Source organism: Cherax quadricarinatus, chromosome 69 (assembly GCF_038502225.1).
Source record: "Cherax quadricarinatus isolate ZL_2023a chromosome 69, ASM3850222v1, whole genome shotgun sequence".
Classification (NCBI taxonomy): Eukaryota; Metazoa; Arthropoda; class Malacostraca; order Decapoda; family Parastacidae; genus Cherax; species Cherax quadricarinatus.
Genome location: NC_091360.1, coordinates 6277939 through 6300438, shown reverse-complemented (window position 1 = coordinate 6300438; position 22500 = coordinate 6277939). Strand labels below are relative to the sequence as shown.

The 22500-nt window shown below is 42.6% G+C and overlaps 1 protein-coding gene across 3 annotated transcripts in view; it reads left to right on the top strand.

Moving 5' to 3' along the window:
- Positions 1 to 22500, top strand: part of LOC128701873 (glutamate receptor 1) — a 1634372-nt gene that overhangs the window by 750174 nt on the left and 861698 nt on the right. For all 3 annotated transcript variants that reach the window (XM_070099830.1, XM_070099829.1, XM_070099831.1), the window contains exon 3: positions 2036 to 2163. In XM_070099830.1, coding sequence (XP_069955931.1) covers positions 2036 to 2163 — 128 coding nt within the window. The remainder of the gene's footprint in view (positions 1 to 2035; positions 2164 to 22500) is intronic.

The following is a 22500-nucleotide window of genomic DNA, read 5'->3' as shown; positions in this document are numbered from 1 at the left end:
CCACTACAACTGCACACCCACTTGCCACTACAGCTGTACACCCACCTGCCACTACAGCTGTACACCCGCCTGCCACTACAGCTGTACACCCACCAGTCACTATAGCTGTACAAATACTTGCCACTACAGCTGTACACCCACCTGCCACTACAGTTGTACACCCACCTGTCACTACAGCTGTACACCCACCTGTCACTACAGCTGTACACCCACCTGTCACTGCAGTTGTACACCCACCTGTCACTGCAGTTGTACACCCACCTGTCACTGCAGTTGTACACCCACCTGTCACTACAGTTGTACACCCACCTTTCACTACAGCTGTACACCCACCTGTCACTACAGCTCTACACCCACCTGTCACTACCGCTGTACACCAACCTGTCACTACACCCACCTGTCACTACAGTTGTACACCCACCTGTCACTACACCCACCAGTCACTACAGCTGTACACTCACCAGTCACTACAGCTGTACACCCACCTGCCTCTACAGCTCTACACCCACCTGTCACTACCGCTGTACACCAACCTGTCACTACACCCACCAGTCACTACAGTTGTACACCCACCTGTCACTACACCCACCAGTCACTACACCCACCAGTCACTACAGCTGTACACCCACCTGTCACTACAGCTCTACACCCACCTGTCACTACCGCTGTACACCAACCTGTCACTACACCCACCAGTCACTACAGTTGTACACCCACCTGTCACTACACCCACCAGTCACTACAGCTGTACACTCACCAGTCACTACAGCTGTACACCCACTTGCCACTACAGCTGTACACCCACTTGCCACTACAGCTGTACACCCACCTACCACTACAGCTGTACACTCACCTGCCACTACAGCTGTACACCCACCTGCCACTACAGCTGTGCACCCACCTGCCACTACAGCTGTGCACCCACCTGCCACTACAGCTGTGCACCCACCTGCCACTACAGCTGTACACCCACCTGCCACTACAGCTGTGCACCCACCTGCCACTACAGCTGTACACCCACCTGCCACTACAGCTGTACACTCACCTGCCACTACAGCTGTACACCCACCTGCTACTACAGCTGTACACTCACCTGCCACTACAGCTGTACACCCACCTGCCACTACAGCTGTACACCCACCTGCCACTACAGCTGTACACCCACCTGCCACTACAGCTGTACACCCACCTGCCACTACAGCTGCACACCCACCTGCCACTACAGCTGTACACCCACCTGCCACTACAGCTGTACACTCACCTGCCACTACAGCTGTACACCCACCTGCCACTACAGCTGTACACTCACCTGCCACTACAGCTGTACACTCACCTGCCACTACAGCTGTACACTCACCTGCCACTACAGCTGTACACCCACCTGCCACTACAGTTGTATAATTACCTACTACTAAAGTTCTTCATATAACAGTTATTTTGTGTGTTTGTCTAAGAATATATATATATATATATATATATATATATATATATATATATATATATATATATATATATATATATATATATATATATATATAATTCTCCATGGGGAAGTGGAGAAGTCTTCCCTCCGTAAGTCATGCTTGTCGTAAGAGGCGTATAAAAATCGGGTAACAAGGAACTAGTAACGCCTTCTCCTTTATAAATTGCTACATGTAAAAAGATTAAGTTTCGTTTTTCTTTTTAGGTCACCCTGCCTCGGTGGGAGAAGACCGGTGCGTTGAAAATAAAAATATAAATTTCAATATTTATTTATACATTATAACAGTGTTGCAAACGCGTGCCATATGGCAAGACAGTGATAGAGTGATGGTGAAAGTGTTTCGTCCTTTTTGGGTCACCTTACCTCTGTGGAAGACAGCCAGTGCGTGAAAAAAAGAAAATTGTTTCTCTGTGTTGAAAACGTATCGAAAATGTGAACGATACATAACAGGAGTGTTAGTAATATTATTTCCATATCAATAGAAACATCTATTTATTCATAGTCATTCCTGGATAATGTAATTAATAACTTTATTTTCTCTCCCCACCACAGTTTGTCGTCAGCTCTCCCGGCCAGTGTACGCCATGGTAGGATCAGTGCCTCCTGATAGCTTCGACACCCTCCACTCTTATGCCAACACATTCCAGATGCCAGTCGTCACTCCTTGGTTTCCCGAGAACGTGAGTGTTTCTACTCTATTTAGTTTTCTCTGTCAAAAAATCTGGGTGCACCAGCAGGTACACACACTGGCGAGTGTGTAGGTACACATTCGCTGGTGAGTGTGCAGGTACACATTTACTGGTGAGTGGGAGAGAGGCAAGAGGCTCTTCTATGAGAACTAATGAAAGGAGGGAAGCAATTTGAGGAAAGGTAAAATATAACAGGCAGGAATAGGTTAAAATACGGGTTAGAATGCTCCAACTCGTTTCCGGCAGTCTTCCCAGTGCGTAAAGGAGGAGTTGGTCAGGTGACCTGTTCATGGATGCGACGCGATGTCTCCAGAAAAATGTTTTCACATTTATCAAGGGATATCATAACATTTTCTTGGAATTATGGGTTAGGACAATGAAATGTGTTATTGTTTTTTATTACCTTGCATCATGGCTTCTACGTAAGAGGAAATGCTGAGATAAAAATATTTTCCATTTCCACCATATTTTTAAAGTGAATTTTAAACCTCACACCTGTTTTGTAATTCATTCATTGCATCCAAGTTCTCTGTTGTGGATTTCGTTTCTGTGTTCCTATGTAACTTAACGTACATATCAAGGTTATTAAACCGTGTGCTTAACAAGGAAAGAAAACACCAGCACAAATCAAGATTGAGTTAACGACATGTGAAAAGTGGAACGAAACGTACAGTCCTTTGCCACTACCCATTACATTAGAGATACACCACAAGGCCAGTGCCTATTTATATATATATATATATATATATATATATATATATATATATATATATATATATATATATATATATATATATATATATATATATATATATATATAAGTAAAGGTCTCTTTACTTAAGGTATTGATTGACGCAACACTGAATCAAACTTAATTTTACCTTCACACTCTGTAAACACCAACTAAGAGAAATGTGACTCGGGGACAAAAAAGTGTTGAATTTCAGTGAGAAAAGTATATTTGAAAAGTTTTTATGACACGTTCTTGAACCAAGTAAATTATTATTAGCGTGAACATTGCAAAAACAAACAAACACACACACACACACACACAGAACACCACAGAACAGCAGGAGGCCAAGGCAAGAGTACGACGAGAGCAATAGAGCGATGGTTGACACACTGGCTAGAGTGGCCAGAAGAGCTCATGCATGCAGGGCAAAGCTCCTGATCATGGGTGACTTTAACCACAAGGAGATAGATTGGGAGAACTTGGACCCACATGGGGGCCAAGATACTTGGAGGGCTAAGATGATGGAGGTGGTACTGGAGAACTTCATGTACCAACACGTAAGGGACACTACAAGAGAGAGAGGAGAGGATGAACCAGCAAGGCTGGACTTAGTATTCACCTTCAGTAGTGCAGATATCGAGGACATCACATATGAAAGACCCCTTGGGGCCAGTGACCATGTGGTTGTAAGCTTCGAATACACAGTAGAGCTACAAGTGGAGGGAGAAGCAGGAAGGCCAGGACGAATGAAGCCAAACTACAAGAAAGGGGACTACACAGGAATGAGGAACTACCTGAACGGGGTTCAGTGGGACAGAGAACTGGCAGGGAAACCAGTTAATGAGATGATGGAATATGTAGCAATAAAATGCAAGGAGGCTGAGGAGAGGTTTGTACCCAAGGGTAACAGGAGTAATGAAAAAGCCAGGATGAGCCCATGGTTTACCCAAAGGTGCAGGGAGGCAAAAACCAAGTGTGCTAGGGAATGGAAGAAATATAGAAGGCAAAGGACCCAGGAGAATAAGGAGAACAGTCGTAGAGCCAGAAATGAATATGCACAGATAAGAAGGGAGGCCCAAAGACAATATGAAAATGACATAGCAGCGAAAGCCAAATCTGACCCGAAACTGTTGTACAGCCACATCAGGAGGAAAACAACAGTCAAGGACCAGGTAATCAGGCTAAGGAAGGAAGGAGGAGAGACAACAGGAAATGACCGGGAAGTATGTGAAGAACTCAACAAGAGATTCAAAGAAGTGTTCACAGAGGAGACAGAAGGGACTCCAGAAAGACGGAGAGGTGGGGCACACCACCAAGTGCTGGACACAGTGCACACAACCGAGGAAGAAGTGAAGAGGCTTCTGAGTGAGCTAGATACCTCAAAGGCAATGGGGCCAGATAACATCTCCCCATGGGTATTGAGAGAGGGAGCAGAGGCGCTATGTGTACCCCTAACAACAATATTCAATACATCTATCGAAACAGGGAGATTGCCTGAGGCATGGAAGACAGCAAATGTAGTCCCAATCTTTAAAAAAGGAGACAGACATGAAGCATTAAACTACAGACCAGTGTCACTGAAATGTATAGTATGCAAAATCATGGAGAAGATTATCAGGAGAAGAGTGGTGGAACACCTAGAAAGGAATGATCTCATCAACAGCAGCCAGCATGGTTTCAGGGACGGGAAATCCTGTGTCACAAACCTACTGGAGTTCTATGACATGGTGACAGCAGTAAGACAAGAGAGAGAGGGGTGGGTGGATTGCATTTTCTTGGACTGCAAGAAGGCGTTTGACACAGTTCCACACAAGAGATTGGTGCAAAAACTGGAGGACCAAGCAGGGATAACAGGGAAGGCACTACAATGGATCAGGGAATACTTGTCAGGAAGACAGCAGCGAGTCATGGTACGTGGCGAGGTGTCAGAGTGGGCACCTGTGACCAGCGGGGTCCCGCAGGGGTCAGTCCTAGGACCAGTGCTGTTTCTGGTATTTGTGAACGACATGACGGAAGGAATAGACTCTGAGGTGTCCCTGTTTGCAGATGACGTGAAGTTGATGAGAAGAATACACTCGATCGAAGACCAGGCAGAACTACAAAGGGATCTGGACAGGCTGCAGAACTGGTCCAGCAATTGGCTCCTGGAGTTCAATCCCACCAAGTGCAAAGTCATGAAGATTGGGGAAGGGCAAAGAAGGCCGCAGACGGAGTACAGTCTAGGGGGTCAGAGACTACAAACCTCACTCAAGGAAAAAGATCTTGGGGTGAGTATAACACCAGGCACATCTCCTGAAGCGCACATCAACCAAATAACTGCTGCAGCATATGGGCGCCTAGCAAACCTCAGAACAGCATTCCGACATCTTAATAAGGAATCGTTCAGGACCCTGTACACCGTATACGTTAGGCCCATATTGGAGTATGCGGCACCAGTTTGGAACCCACACCTAGCCAAGCACGTAAAGAAACTAGAGAAAGTGCAAAGGTTTGCAACAAGACTAGTCCCAGAGCTAAGAGGTATGTCCTACGAGGAGAGGTTAAGGGAAATCAACCTGACGACACTGGAGGACAGGAGAGATAGGGGGGACATGATAACGACATACAAAATACTGAGAGGAATTGACAAGGTGGACAAAAACAGGATGTTCCAGAGATTGGACACAGTAACAAGGGGACACAGTTGGAAGCTAAAGACACAGATGAATCACAGGGATGTTAGGAAGTATTTCTTCAGCCACAGAGTAGTCAGTAAGTGGAATAGTTTGGGAAGCGATGTAGTGGAGGCAGGATCCATACATAGCTTTAAGCAGAGGTACGATAAAGCTCACGGCTCAGGGAGAGTGACCTAGTAGCGATCAGTGAAGAGGCGGGGCCAGGAGCTCGGACTCGACCCCCGCAACCTCAACTAGGTGAGTACAACTAGGTGAGTACACACACACACACACACACACACACACACACACACACACACACACACACACACGAGACTCAGAAACTCCTGTGAAAAATGTGATAAACTGAATGTTTCAGTACTACTCAGAATGTCAGTTTGACTGGTTCAATACTACTATTACAGAAACCAAATAACAGCAAATGAACTGGAACGAGAGAAAGACATAGCAATTAAAAACCTTTCAGAGAAGACAAGGGGACATGAACAAAGCACACACAGTGTGAACAAGAGATTTGTATAGTTGGACAAGGAAACAAATGAACCATTGTAAATACTGTAGGTACCTTTGTGTTAGCCAACCGATGTGGCTCGCATCGCAACGGGGAATAGTCCAACTTCTGACTTCACATTTCATGTGTTTGATTAGACAGCAGTGTTTTGTGCAAGGAAATTAGCTAATTTTATATCAGAGCTACTGTAGATTTAGTTTTTCACAATCCTAAGATTATGCTCAGTTTGCATTAATTATGCCCGCAGGTAATGTTAACATTTTAGATCTTCAGTATTTGGGAGATGCGTGAAGACTTCTCAGTATATGACAATACTAGTATAATAGTCTGTTTATATACGATATTTGACGAATGCATGTCACAACTGTTAGATCTTTGAAAAAAATCTCTGAAGGTTTAGAAGGAAAGCAAAATGTAGTCATGGTCTACACGGATTTACAGAGGCATTTGATAGATGCGACCATGTTATATATAGCTCGTTAAATGAGGTGAACAGGTATAACAAAAAATAGGGAAGCAGATATTCATATATCTAACAGAACAGAGAGTAGAGGTAAATCAGACTCTTTGCAAGGTTAAAAGTTCAGTAGTCCAAAGCAAATGTCTGGCACCTTTTAATGTTTATCATCCTGTTAGGATATAGTTAAAAAAAAAAAAACACTTACCATAGACGATTTTAAAATATGCTTGAAAAATCACCTCTGGGAAAAATATTTTAGTGGCCAAAGAATAATCTCATAAAGTTGAGTTTTGATTAATTCTAATTGCTTAGATATACAAAGGAAGAACATTTCAATTGAATACAGAATACAGTATACAGTAACTCCATCTGAGAGAACCATGGAGCACGTAAAAGCCTTAAAAATATCAGATGACATATCGAATAAAAGGGCACAATACAGCGACTGGAACAATACACAAATGCACATAGGAGAATGAAATTTATGACGACGTTTCGGTCTGATTCGACCATCAATTAGTGACGTCATGAAATTCATTCGATATGCGGGTTATTTGTGTATAAATGACATATCGTCTAGAGAACACAAGGCTAATGTATTAAATTCACGAAAATATTAGAGTTTGAGTAATGAGAGCCATCAGAAGAAAAGAAATGCCAATGATTGTGCAGTTCAAATATCTTGTTTGCTCACATCACGAATATTGCTAATCTCGCGGGAAATTTCAAGAAAGTAGTGACAGCATAGCTTAAAAATGTACAGAGATCGTTGACGGCCCGAATAGAGCCAGTAAAATATCTAAACTATTGTGAATGCTTTAAAGCACTTGGAATGTACTCTCTGGATCAGAGGAGAGAGAGATACCTGAACGAAAGATACTTGAGGATCTAGACCCTAATCTGCACACAATTATAACCTGCTGGAGTGAGAGATATGGGAGGAAATGTAAAATAAAACCAGTGAAAGGCAAGAGTGCCATAGTCACAATATGAGAACAATATGACCTGTGACTTCTCGTCCTACTACCAGAAGATAAAAGAAACACTGCCACAACAAAGGTAGAATTTTCAAGAGAAATCTGGGTCAATGTCCTCTCCAAGTGCCGGATCAATACACTTCTGACGACTGTGTGGGCCAGAAGGCTATCAACAGGAACATTCTGGTTAACAGGCAACCATGAAAGTAAGCTGGTTTCAGGTCGAGGATAGAAGGTATAAAAACCCTCGAGAACCGTCACATGTATACGAAACTGTGGCAGCAGCCGACAAGTAGCGATAAAAGATTAAAGGAAAAAGAGGAATGTTTATTTCCAGAGGTTCGTAACGTTTAGTTTACATACAGTGAACTTTCTCAGTAGAGAAAGTTAACTACGTATGACAGAAACGTTGTGGTTCTCTAACTGTGAAAGTCCTTGTGTTCTCCACTGATGTTGTGATCATTCAATGTTTCTCTTCGTATTCTTACACATCATCGAAGCCTGGTCATGGACTGGCCCACGGGGGCGTTGACCCCCGGAACACCTACTAGGTAGGTAGATCAACACTTTTTCCTTCCTCTCCACACTCCTGCCCTCTCACAGTTCTCCTGCCCTCCCCACCATACTCCTGCCCTCCCCACCATACTCCTGCCCTCCCCACCTTACTCCTGCCCTCCAAACCATACTCCTGCCCTCCCCACCTTACTCCTGCCCTCCAAACCATACTCCTGCCCTCCCCACTATACTCCTGCCCTCCCCACAGTACTCCTGCCCTCCCACCATACTCCTGCCCTCCCACCATATTCCTGCCCTCCCCACCATATTCCTGCCCTCCCCACCATACCCCTGCCCTCCCACCATACTCCTTCCCTCCCCACCATACTCCTGCCCTCCCACCATACTCCTGCCCTCCCCACTATACTCTTGCCCTCCCCACCATACTCTTGCCCTCCCCACCATACTCTTGCCCTCCCCACTATACTCTTGCCCTCTCCACCATACTCTTGCCCTCTCCACCATACTCCTTCCCTCCCCATCATACTCCTTCCCTCCCCACCATAATCCTTCCATCCCCATCATACTCCATCCCTCCCCATCATACTCCATCCCTCCCCATCATACTCCATCCCTCCCCATCATACTCCTGCCCTCCCCACCATACTCCTGCCCTCCCCACCATACTCCTGCCCTCCCACCATACTCCTTCCCTCCCCACCATACTCCTTCCCTCCCCACCATACTCCATCCCTCCCCATCATACTCCTGCCCTCCTCACCATACTCCATCCCTCACCACCATACTCCCTCCGTCCCCACCATACTCCCTCCGTCCCCACCATACTCCCTCCGTCCCCACCATACTCCTTCCTTCCCCACCCACATTCCATCTCACGCTCCCTCTCTTCCATAAACTTCATTCCCTCCCACCCACTTGCAACGGTACTATTACGCTTCCTCCCATCACCTCCATCAATTCTGCCATCATCATCTCTCAGCCACTCCTCATTACTCTCTACCCTTCCAGTCTTCCCCCTTCCCTCCTCCCCTCCCCTCCCCTCCCCTCCCCTCCCCTCCCCTCACCTCCCCTCAAGCACATAAACACGTATCTTCCCCCTTCCTACCACCACTCCCACTTACCAAACTAGGGTGCCGCGTTCATCACTGGTGTGAGCATTCGGCTCAAAATTGCAAAGTCGCGGGTTCGATTCCCTGACAGGTGGAATATAAATCACTCGCGTTACGCGCTAAACCCATAAGGTTATTCAACGCAAGATGAGATGGAGACATGATCCCTGAGAGAGAGAGAGAGAGAGAGAGAGAGAGAGAGAGAGAGAGAGAGAGAGAGAGAGAGAGAGAGAGAGAGAGAGAGAGAGAGCCGCGTTTCCTGTTTGTCTATGGGTTTGCTTCCTGACACTCCTGATGCCTGAACTTACCTGCATAAGCTCCCCATTATAACGAACTTTTCAATACAGCACTTTACGACAGCTTCGTTGCACTACCGACGTTTCCCGGCTGAGGGCTGATAGATTTCAGCACTGTCAGTAGCCCGTCGTCTGTGAAAGAAGACGAGAGAGAAGCATAATTAGCTAAAGTCCCCACTATATAACTATCGTATAGAGATTTCATATAGATTTTTTTTTTTTTTTAATGTTGCAGCACACTGCGGATGTATCCAGTTATGTTGTGGATCGCATCCAGGGTGAAAGTGTATTAGGAAAGTAACGTACGCACGGGCACGGGCGGGCGCGCGCACACACACACACACACACACACACACACACACACACACACACACACACACACACACACACACGCACGCACGCACGCACGCACACACACGCACACACACACACACACGCACACACACACACGCACACACACACACACACACACGCACGCACACGCACACACACTGGTTCAGAGAATATCTGACAGGGAGGCAACAACGAGTTATGGTACGTGACGAGGTGTCAGAGTGGGCGCCTGTGACGAGCGGGGTTCCACAAGGGTCAGTCCTAGGACCAGTGCTGTTTTTGGTATATGTGAATGACATGACGGAAGGAATAGACTTAGGAGTGTCCCTGTTTGCAGATGATGTGAAGTTAATGAAGAGAATTAAATCGGATGAGGATCAGATAGGACTACAAAGGGACCTGGACAGGCTGCAAGCCTGCTCCAGAAAGTGGCTCCTGGAATTTAACCTCGCCAAATGCAAAGTCATGAAGATCTGGGAAGGGCAAAGAAGACCGCAGAGAGAGTATAGTCTAGGTAGCCAAAGACTGCAAACCTCATTGTAGGTAAAGGATCTTGGGGTGAGTATAATACTGAGCATATCTCCCGAGGCGCACATCAACCAGATAACTTCTGCAGCATATGGGCGCCTCGCAAACCTGAGAATAGCGCTCAGATACCTCAGTAAGGAATCGTTCAAGACTCTGTGCACCGTGTACGTCAGGCCCATACTGGAGTATGCAGCACCTATTTGGAACCCACACCTGGTCGAGCACGTCAAGATGTTAGAGAAAGAGCAAAAGTTCGCAACAGGATTAATCCTGAAGCTAAGGGGATTGTCCTACTAAGAAATGTAATGGGGAAATCGGCCTGACGATACTTGAGGACAGGAGGGTTAGAGGAGACATGATAACGACGTATAAAATGTTGCGAGGAATTGACAAGGTGGATAAAGGCAGGATGTCCCAGAGGGACACACACAGAAACAAGGGGGTCACAATTGGAAGTTGAAGACTTAAATGAGTCAAAGGGATGTTAGGAAGTATTTCTTCAGACAGAATTGTCAGGAAGTGGAATAGTCTGGAAAGTGACGTAGTGGAGGCAGAAACCATACATGGTTTTAAGACGAGGTATGATAGAGCTCATAGAGCAGGGAGAGAGAGGACCTAGTAGCGATCGATGAAGAGACGGGGCCAGGAGCTATGAATCGACCCCTGCAACCACAAATAGGTGAGTATACACACACACACATACACACACACACACACACACACACACCTACACACACACACACCTACACACACACAACAGGCCTAGTGTCTAATCGACATGTGCCTAGGACAAAATGGTAACTAACACACACACACACACACACACACACACACACACACACACACACACACACACACACACACGCACACGCACACATTCAAGCGTTACAAACACGTTTACTGTGCACATTCAACTATGTAAATACATTCTGGGATACATGAATGCAGACTCCAGGGTCTTACTGTGTGCGTATGTAAATATTCATGTACACACGGCCAGTGTACCTTAATATACATTATCATGTGTATTATAATAAATATTTTCATACAAATTATATTTTTCTGAGACAGCAAAAATATTTTGAAAGAAGTTTATTTTCTTCGTAAATTTTAAGCTTAATAAATGTAATATTTGGGGGGAAATAGCTGTTTGACTACTACTGTTATTGCTACTACTGTTATTGCTACTACTGTTACTACTACTGTTATTGCTACTACTGTTATTGCTACTGTTATTGCTACTACTGTTATTGCTACTACTGTTATTGCTACTGTTATTGCTACTACTGTTATTGCTACTACTGTTATTGCTACTGCTGTTACTACTACTGTTATTGCTACTACTGTTATTGCTACTACTGTTATTGCTACTGTTATTGCTACTACTGTTATTGCTACTACTGTTATTGCTACTGCTGTTACTACTACTGTTATTGCTACTACTGTTATTGCTACTACTGTTATTGCTACTACTGTTATTGCTACTGTTATTGCTACTACTGTTGCTACTACTGTCATTACTACTACTGTTATTACTACTACTGTTATTACTACTATTGTTACTACTACTATTGTTACTACTACTACTGTTATTACTACTACTGTTATTACTGCTACTGTTACTACTACTGTTATTACTATTATTACTGCTACTGTTACTACTACTACTGTTACTACTACTACTGTTACTACTACTACTGTTATTACTGCTACTACTACTATTATTACTACTACTACTACTGCTGTTACTCTTACTACTGCTACTACTGTTACTATTACTACTACTGTTACTATTACTACTGTTATTACTACTACTACTAGTTACTACTGCTACTACTATTGTTACTACTACTATTGTTACTACTACTGTTACTACTACTATTGTTACTACTACTACTGTTACTACTACTACTGTTACTACTACTACTACCACTGTTACTACTACTACCACTGTTACTACTACTACTACCACTGTTACTACTACTACTACTGTTACTAATACCACTACTACTATTACTACTGTTACTACTACTACAACTATGCTGCTGCTACTGTTACTACTACTACTACCACTGCTACTATTACTACTAATTAACATGACTGAAATCAATTAACCTGTTTTATAAATCTTAAAAATAAAACAAATTGAATAATATAAAAACCAAGAACGATCTCTACGAGTTTTACAACGAAACTAGTAAATAAAATACTAATGATAATATCGGTACTAATAAATTCTCAAAAAATACACCGATTCATCTGGATTCTTAATTAGGCTATTAAGGTATACTTAACAGGTTGTGAACAGGTGAGGCGCAGCTTAATGACCCTCGTGTAGTCCATAAGATTTAACCCGAGGAAGGCAAATCAAGAAATATACATCGCTGAATGAGGTGGTAATTTGTCTTATACAAATTATACAAACTTTAATCATTATTGATTTTAGTGATTTAGCTTGTAAATTGTTTTATAATCTTGTAAATTTAAACTATATAAATGCTTTTAAATGACGTTTATAAATAAATATAAACTTTAAAAATTATAATGAGGTACACTTAAAAATAATCATAAAGTAATTTTAAATGATATTTAAGGAGATACATTCTTTATACATGTTACAAAAAAACAGTACAAAATTAGGTCAGAAGCTATAGCTAAGGACCTGAGATGTTCAGAGTGTCTAAGCGACACACAACCTCAGTACAACGTCGAAGATCACTAAGTCTATACAATGTTCTGTGAACAGAGTTCTACAGAACTAACAAGAATAATGAGACAGACAATCTGTCCAACCACCAAGCGAGTCTAGAGCAGACTGAATACTTCACGAGAGGTGAGGACACCCCCCCCCTCGATCACGTGATAGCCCCGTGGACAGCACAGCTCAGAAGCCGGCAGTATAACGAGCGACAAGCGATAATTACAGTAGTTTGACAATCAAGACTTGAACTGAGCACATATTATGTACATCCTAACAACATAAGTCAAATAAGAATATAAAGCAATATATTTACGATTTAGCTATTATCGCAAATATAAGCAATATAAAATTAAATGAAAAGGTAATATACATTATATATACATAATAATCATTGTAACCCATTCAGGGGTTGCAACAACCCCCCCCCAACACGACAGAGGGTCGCACTAGGAGTTGCATTAATGTCTTTCACATTATTACTGATTACTCATATCAATACAATTTAATATAAACATTAATCAGTCTCTCTTGTGCCAAGCACCTCTACGATTTCACAGCGTCCGTCACTAGGATATGCCCCTAGTACTAGGGCAGTACACAGTATCGTATCTCTGCATACTCGTGGTTATATACATCAGTGTAGAGACAGGATAGCGCTGACAAGGAGGGCACGTTGAGGCTCGATCATAGTAGAGGAGACTGCATTCCACTCTTAAGTAGTGGTTGTGGAATGCGAGGCAGTATGAACATCTGAGTATGAAACAGCTTAATGTGTGTAGTGAGGGGGGGGGTCTGCGACAGGACAGTGTTGCGTCACGCAGTACATCACCCGCACCACACTACCCACTCAACACTCAGCTTGTCTCCTCCTCACACAACAATACTGTGAATACATAAATATAATAATTAGACATGACATGAGTATATATAGTTAATATGGGCTGGAGGGATTAAGTTACTTTAATGAATTTGACATAGCAAGTAACAAAAGGTATTTGGGCATAAAATTACGTTAATTTAATGTAACTGATAATTATTAAGGACGTGACAGAGCGTCAGCAATTACATTACAATGACCACTTATGTGTTTTATACTAATAGAATAAGGTTGGATTCTGAGGGCCCACCTCATGATCCTAGCATTTTTACTCTTCATAGTATTTATATAAGTGAGTGGATTGTGGTCAGAAAAAACGTTAATTTTAAATGGGGAAGTGCCCAAATACACGTCAAAATGTTCCAAGGACACCACAAGAGCTAGAGCCTCTTTCTCAATAGTGGCATAATTTTTCCGGTGTCGTTTAAGCTTAGATGAATAGTAACATATAGGATGGAGAATATCAGTGGATGTTGACTGTTGGAGCAGCACAGCGCCCACTGCATAACCACTCGCATCTATATGTAAAAAGAAGGGAAGATTGAAATTAGGACTTTTCAACACAGGAGCAGAGGATAGCAAGCGCTTCAACCTTTTGAACGAGTCTGAACAATCTCTAGTCCAGGTGAACTGAACTTTGCTACTAGTAAGCTCAGTGAGAGGAGCTGCAATCTGAGAAAAGTTTGGACAGAACCTGCGATAATATCCTGCCATACCCAGGAATCTCTGTACTCCTTTCCTATCCTGTGGCACTGGAAATTCAGAAATTGCACGAACCTTAGCCTCAATAGGAGCAACCTCACCTTGGCCGATACAAAAGCCTAGATAGGTAATCTTGGCTTGACCAAAACTACATTTAGCTAAGTTAACAGTGAAGTTGTAGTGCGCCAGTCTCTCAAACAATGCTCTGAGACGCGTCAAGTGCTGTTCCCACTCGTCACTATACACCACTAAGTCGTCAAGGTAGGCTTCTACTCCTAAGTTGTGGGTCAACTCGTTCATTATACGTTGGAATGAAGAAGCCGCTTTACATAGGCCGAAGGGGGTGACGAGGTAGTTAAACAATCCATCTTGAACAGTAAAAGCAGATATTTCTTGAGCACGTTCAGTAAGCGGGACTTGATAATAGCCTCGTAAGAGATCTAAACGGCTGACAAACTGGGCTCCCGACACACGATCAATAAGGTCGTCAATGCGAGGTAGAGGATAACCATCAGGCAAGGTGACAGAGTTCACTTTCCTGTAATCAGTGCACATCCTGAAACTACCGTCAGGTTTAGGCACTAAAATACAGGGAGATGCCCATGGACTTTTACTGCGTTCAATAAGTCCGTGAGATAACAGAAAATCAACCTCTTCTCTCAATGCTTTATGCTTCGTTGGACTCGTCCTATATGGTGATTGCTTAATGGGTGATGCTCCCTGTACATCAACGTCATGTACACCCAGAGTACAACGTTTAGGAACATCACCGAACAATTCAGGGAAATGCAAAATCATGTTTTAATATCAGCAGCTTTATCACTCCCAAGGTTACTAAGAAAATCGTCTAGTGATTGTAGAGTCACTGAATTTTCTAAACGCACCTCTATACCTCTAGAGATGTCAGGTAGACTGACGTTTTCTTCCTCTGTCCTAGGAAGAATAGAAGTAGTAGGTAGAGGACTAGCGTAGTATGCCTTAAGCTGGTTAACATGGTACACATGATTAGATTTCTTTTTCCCAGGCGTACGTACCAAATAATTTACGTCGCTAAGCTTTTTCACTACTTCCAGGGGACCATCATACCTGGCTTGTAGAGCATGACCTGGTACTAATTTCCGAGCCATCACCTTATCTCCTGCTTTAAAAGAACGAGAGACAGCACGCTTGTCATAATGTTGCTTCATTCTAGCTTGGGCTGAAACTAGGTTTTTCGAAGCTAGCTCTCTAGCGGCTGTCAAATGTTGCTGCATTAATGAAGGTGAAGTACTCAATGATGGATTTGATTTTCCTGTCCACACGTATTTCAACACTGCGAGAGGACCACGCACTTGGTGTCCGAATATTAATTCAAACGGACTAAACCCGAGACTTTCTTGCTCACTTTCTCTCATAGCGAACAGAAGAAAAGGTATACCCTCATCCCAGTCTCTAGAAAAATGCTCACAATAAGCTCTCATCATAGACTTCAATGTCTGATGAAATCTCTCTAGAGCACCTTGTGACTGTGGATGATAACTGGTTGAAAGTACAGACTTTATTCCTAGTTGGGATAATGCTTCTCGAAAGATCTTAGAAGTGAAATTAGATCCCTGATCTGATTGTATCTCTCGTGGCAATCCAACCTGGGAGAAAAATTTCATCAGTGCTCTCACAATAGCACGAGCATTAATTTTTCTCATAGGAATAGCTTCGGGATAGCGTGTTGCAGCGTCCATAACTAATGTACTTGGCAAATGGCAAAGCTGCAGTACAGGTTTGAGCTCTTCCCGTCAAAGCAGTATGCAACAATGTTGCCCAGTGCTTACGTGGCCAGTTCATAGCACGTGCCTTGTTCTCAAACACATCAAAATAGGTGTCTAAGTCACTTTCAAAAAACTTAGGAACCATGGATGCAGCTTTCTGCACATTAAATGGGTCCTGTGATCTATCAGTCTGTTGTCTTCCCAGACGAACATTTTCTCTTTGGAAATCTTCGTTTAATTTCCTCTGTGCCTCAATTTGTGCAGTCTGCAACATAGTGAGGCGTTCTAACCTCTCAAACTGTTCCTGAGAGATAGGACCAGTGGGTAATGGAGGAGTAAGGAAATTAACATGTCTTTCTGGATTGTCCTTAGGTCGGACACCTCGTCCAACCGTCTCTAGAGAGTCTAGATCTGGTCTAGGATAAGTAGATACAGGTGTAGCATACACAGAACTAGCGTGAGGCTTAGTCATCCAACCAGCTATACTCTGTACTATGGTGTCAGTGAGGCGGGAAGGCGTGAGCGGAGGTTCACTAGGCTCAGACACTTCTGCCGTAGTTGCTCTTTCTTCTACTTCAAATAGAGTCATACTTCCTAATTGTGACACTAGGCTTTCTGAATCTGAATCATAATCAGACATCTCTGTATGAGCAGGAAACAATATATCTTTAATTAACGCTCTGACAGTTTCTGCGGTGTAATTCCTGTTATACTTCACACCGAGATATTTGGCTACTCGCCAACACGTCTGAAGTTTTAATGTACTTAACTCAGACAAAGTCAGAGTATCAATTAACTCTTTCACTTTGGCATACATCACGAAAATAATTGTACTACGAGAGAGTGATTATTGGAAACTATAATCCTAATAGGAATTTTAGTGTTGGTTGTCTTAGAGTTAGAACTCATAAACAGTATTTCCATCTCCTTGGATCAAGAGACTCAGTCAGGTACATACATCCACCTGGTATGTTGTACAAGACTAAACTCAAAGTCTTCAGATTAGGAAAGTACTCAAAGTGTTTGATCATAGATTCACTAGTATGTCAAACTGGACAATTTCTCCAACACCTTGGATCAAAAGCCTCCCGGACAGGCCCCCATTTGTTACAAAAAACGCGATTCTAAAAGCTTAGAGATCTCCAGTGAAAACTAGAAAGGACTGCCCTTCTAGCATGCAGCCTGTTACTGGGTTTTCGTAACAAGTAGTCAGTATCCTTGTCCAATTATCCATTAAAATTCAGTATTATTCAATAGTGCTTCAGGATTACAACTGGTAGGCTACTAACTAGAGAAATTAAAATTTAATAAATTTATTAATCATTAAGTTGTCTAGAGGTATATTATCAAATTAAATTAAATTAAATTAATCACAGTAATAAAAATAAAATCAATCTCTCGAGTTCAATATTATTGTGCTGAAAGCACATATCACATTTATAATTCTTAAGTACCTTCTGGTACATTAACATTTAATAAGATATTACAAATATGTACAAGTAAGTGTGTATGTGTGTAAGTGCTCTAAGTAGTTCGCTATGTCTCACGACTCGACTAGACTTAAACAAGTGACTGACAAAGTCCTCTAATAAACTAACTTCTTGACCGACTGGCAACCAGAACAGTCTGCTTGAACAATGAAAAGAATGCTAAGCCCAATAGCCATATAACAAGCGACTGCGACACAATCAGGATCAAGAAGATAATATAACGACACTAAGTAGGGACCATCAGCAGATCCTCCACAAAAGTTACAAAACTCCCATACTACTGAATCTAAGTTCAGCATAGGAAAAACCCTGACTGTGACAATACACAGAAACCAGTACAAAATTAGGTCAGAAGCTATAGCTAAGGACCTGAGATGTTCAGAGTGTCTAAGTGACACACAACCTCAGTACAACGTCGAAAATCACTAAGTCTATACAATGTTCTGTGAACAGAGTTCTACAGACCTAACAAGAATAATGAGACAGACAATCTGTCCAACCACCAAGCGAGTCTAGAGCAGACTGAATACTTCACGAGAGGTGAGGACACCCCCCCCCCTCGATCACGTGATAGCCCCGTGGACAGCACAGCTCAGAAGCCGGCAGTATAACGAGCGACAAGCGATAATTACAGTAGTTTGACAATCAAGACTTGAACTGAGCACATATTATGTACATCCTAACAACATAAGTCAAATAAGAATATAAAGCAATATATTTACGATTTAGCTATTATCGCAAATATAAGCAATATAAAATTAAATGAAAAGGTAATATACATTATATATACATAATCATTGTAACACATTCAGGGGTTGCAACAATACACATAAATGTAAAAGAGGATATTCTCACGCATATAAACTACATAAATCCTATTTAAGGTAAAGAATGGAAAAAAAGGGATTAGTTTGGCGAACATGGACTTGACGGGGGACGGGGACGGGAGACAGGGGTGCTGGGGGTGTGGGATGCCACCTGTTGGTATTAAAATTAGTGTGAAATGTTATGCAAAGTATGTGCGATGTAATGACCATTTTTTCTCCTCTGTAACATTCTCAACTTTTAAGCTGTGAAGCAAAATGTTGGAGATTTTCGCTTTTAACGTGGAAACCAGCTGTTGCTCTCTCTCTCTCTCTCTCTCTCTCTCTCTCTCTCTCTTTCTCTCTCTCTCTCACTCTCACTCTCTCTCTCTCTCTCTCTCTCTCTCTCACTCTCACTCTCTCTCTCTCTCTCTCTCTCTCTCTCTCTCTCTCTCTCTCTCTCTCTCTCTCTCTCTCTCTCTCTCTCTCTCTCTCTCTCTCGCGCGCGCCCCCCCCCCCGCACACACACACACACACACACACACAAAACCCAACAGGTCAAGTATCTTATCGACAAATACTTTTGATAAATGGTATCTGAGACCAGTAATGTTTCTCTTGTACTTCAGCGACAAGACAAAAGAAAAAAAAACGAGTCATAGGTATCCCTGTTGGCATTAACTTGTGAGAATAAAAAACACAAGACCAGGCAAAACTACTTCTGTACCTGGACAAGTTGAAGGATTAAATTCTATTGGCTAATATAATTTAACTCCAGCAAATGCAAAGTTATGAACATCAGAGGACAAAGACGACGGTAAAAAAGACTGGAAACCTTCCTAGAGTAAACCTGAGACCCATATAAACGGAAGAACCTCCGCAGCAGACGTAAGACTGTTCAATTTATGAGTAGCTTTCAGAACCCTCAACAAGCATTCATTCACGACACTAAGGCATTTGTCAGTCCCATTGTGGAGTATGCAACACCAGGCTGGAATGTGGCGTATGCAACACAAGGCTGGAACCTACATGTGATGAAGCATGACAGGAAACTGGAAAAGTTCAAAAGTTTGCAACAAGACTAGTGTTGGAGCTAAGGTACGAGAGACATAAGGCAAGACTGAAGGAGTTGAAGTGTATGGCATTAAGAGGATAGAAGGACCAGGGTGACATAACCTACAAATTACTGAAAAAAACTGATAGGTTGGAGAAGGCCAGAGAATCATATATATGAGAACAGGTACACGAGGACAGGTACAAATACATGAGTGATGTTAGGAAATACTTCTTTAGCCTTAGGGTCAGGAAGTGGAATGATTTAGAGAGGATCCATACTTAGGTATGATTGGGCTCACACAACCAGGGGATGTGTGGAGGGTTGGTAACCCAGGAGAATCCACGAAAGCCAAGCGGAGTGGATTATTTCCATCTGAGTCCTTTGGTTCTCTTTACCAGGATGCGCCCCAGTACAGCAGCTGGCTAATACCCAGGTACCTACTCACTGTTAGGTGAACAAGGGTAACGGGTATAAATTCTGCCCCCGCCTCTGGGTCGACCCCGGCTCCTTCCGTTGTGAACCGTAGGTGCTACCACTGAACAAGAGCCTCAACTCTGCAGTATCAGTCGTCTTCCAGTTCCCGTTCTTCATCCTTGTTAAAGAACTAAACCTAATAATCAGTATATAACACGTGGTGAACAAGTTACAACTGCACCCGGTGTGTGTAATAGTTCTGTGTTCACTCTTGTATAATGTAGATGTAATTGTGAACTTTGGCAATTACTGTAAGCTAGCGGGAGTAAATTAATACTTTGCAGAGTTTTTTAAAAATGTTCTTGATTAATATTCTTCCCAGTGAGAGGCTCTCAGAATTGTGTAGTAGCAGTAGTAGTATTAGTAGTAGAAGAGAGCGTGATGTGTGTGTGTGTGTACGTACTCACCTATTTGTATTCATCTATTTGTTGATACAGAGGTCTAATCAGAGCTCCTGGTCCCGCCTCTTCGCTGGTCACTACTAGGTCCACTCTTCTGATCCATGAGCTTTTTAGTATCTCCTCTTAAAGCTATATATGGATCCTGGCTCCACTACATCACTGACAAGATTGTTCCACTTCCTGACACCTCTATGTCTGAAGAAAAACCTCTTAACATCCCGGCGACTTATCCGAGTATTCTACTTCCAGATGTGACAGCTTGTTGCTGTGTCCCCATCTCTGAAACATTGTCCCAGTTCACGTTGTCAATTCCTCTCAGTATTTTATATGCCGTTATCGTGTCCTCTCTACCTCTCCTGTCCTGCAGTGTCGTCAGGTTAATTTGCCTTACACTCTCCTCGTAGGATACACCCCTTCGTTCTGAGACTAGTCTGTCTGTGTGTGTGTGTGTGTGTATGTGTGTGTGTGTGTGTGTGTGAGGTTCTAAATCTATTTCTCTGCTTGTATGTTATGCATGTGTATATCCTCTTTCCTTTTGCTTGCCTGTTTTGCGGTCTTAATCCGGCAAAATACGTTGCAAAGAATTTATAACTTCCCCATAACTTAATCGAGTGAACGATTAAGATCTTTAGATACAATTTACTGGAAAACTTATACGTGAGCTACTGTTATGCTAGAAAAGATTTGCGTGCAAAATTAGATATGTTAGTAAAATTTCGAGCTATGTAAAGAGAAATGCCACAAATCTTCCTCTGAAAGTTTGAATTTTCCTCACTGGAATTAAAAATAAAAAAGACACAACACCGTAACTATAACGATACACAAATGTAATTTACATGTGAATCCTCACTGCCAAAAGTACGCTTCTGTATACAATTTTCACTATTCCGTATACAAACATACGACTATGTTCTTCGAGGCTCCATTTGGACTACGTGGAAATTGCCACTCATCCCGCGAGCTTGACCGGTAACAGATATTCTTCAGGAGTTTTGACTTCAAGGAAAGTCATTGCTCGCCGTGTCTTGCACTATAGGTCAATCACAAATTAACAGAGGTACTCACGGTGTCGTGTAATCATAAAGCGGAAGGGTCTTGTTACGGAAAGTTTGATATCTCGAATCAAATCCCGGGGAAGTTAATAACAGTATCCAAACGATAACACGGGCGGGGATAGAACCCGCAATCAGAGAGTCATAAAACTCAGAACCGACGCGCGTCGGTCTGGAGTTTTATGAATGATCGCGGGTTCTATTCCAAGCCGTGGTATGGTTTGTTTGTAATCGTGTCATTACGATTTCGTGAATTATGTGAACAGTATCCAACTTGTGTTTTGATGAAGAATTAGACACGTGCTACATTTGGGTATCCTTATTTGTAGACGTTTCGCCATCCAGTAGCTTTATCAGTGCAATACAAGGATATATGAAGAATGTTCTTGTATTGATAAAGCCACTGGATAGCGAAACGTCTATAAATAAAGATAAGCAGATGTAGAACATGTGTTTAATTCTTCGTCTTATCGGTATTATAGAGTACCATTCATGTACAGCTTGTGTTTTGGTCAGGCATCTGGAACTGGGTAAGAGATGTGTGTTGGATGATCTTCCAACACACCCCGGTTCGTTACTTCCCCACACCATCTGTTATGGTTAAAATTCGGTCCCCACACATCCTGTGTTATGGCTAAATTTCCTCTCACGCGCCTACATATCAGAGACTTCATTGACACGCTACCGAAAGAGTGAAGAAAGAAAAAGTTGCAGATGCCATGTTATCAATGGTACACGATACCGACAAGCTGATGAACAAGACACGTGTGCAACACCTAATCTTTATCTTCGAAATATTTCTCTTGCACATCAGGCTTTCTCAGTCGAATGCAGCCGAATGTAACATTGAACAAAACGTTTCGCTCTATGTATAACACTGTTAAGTAA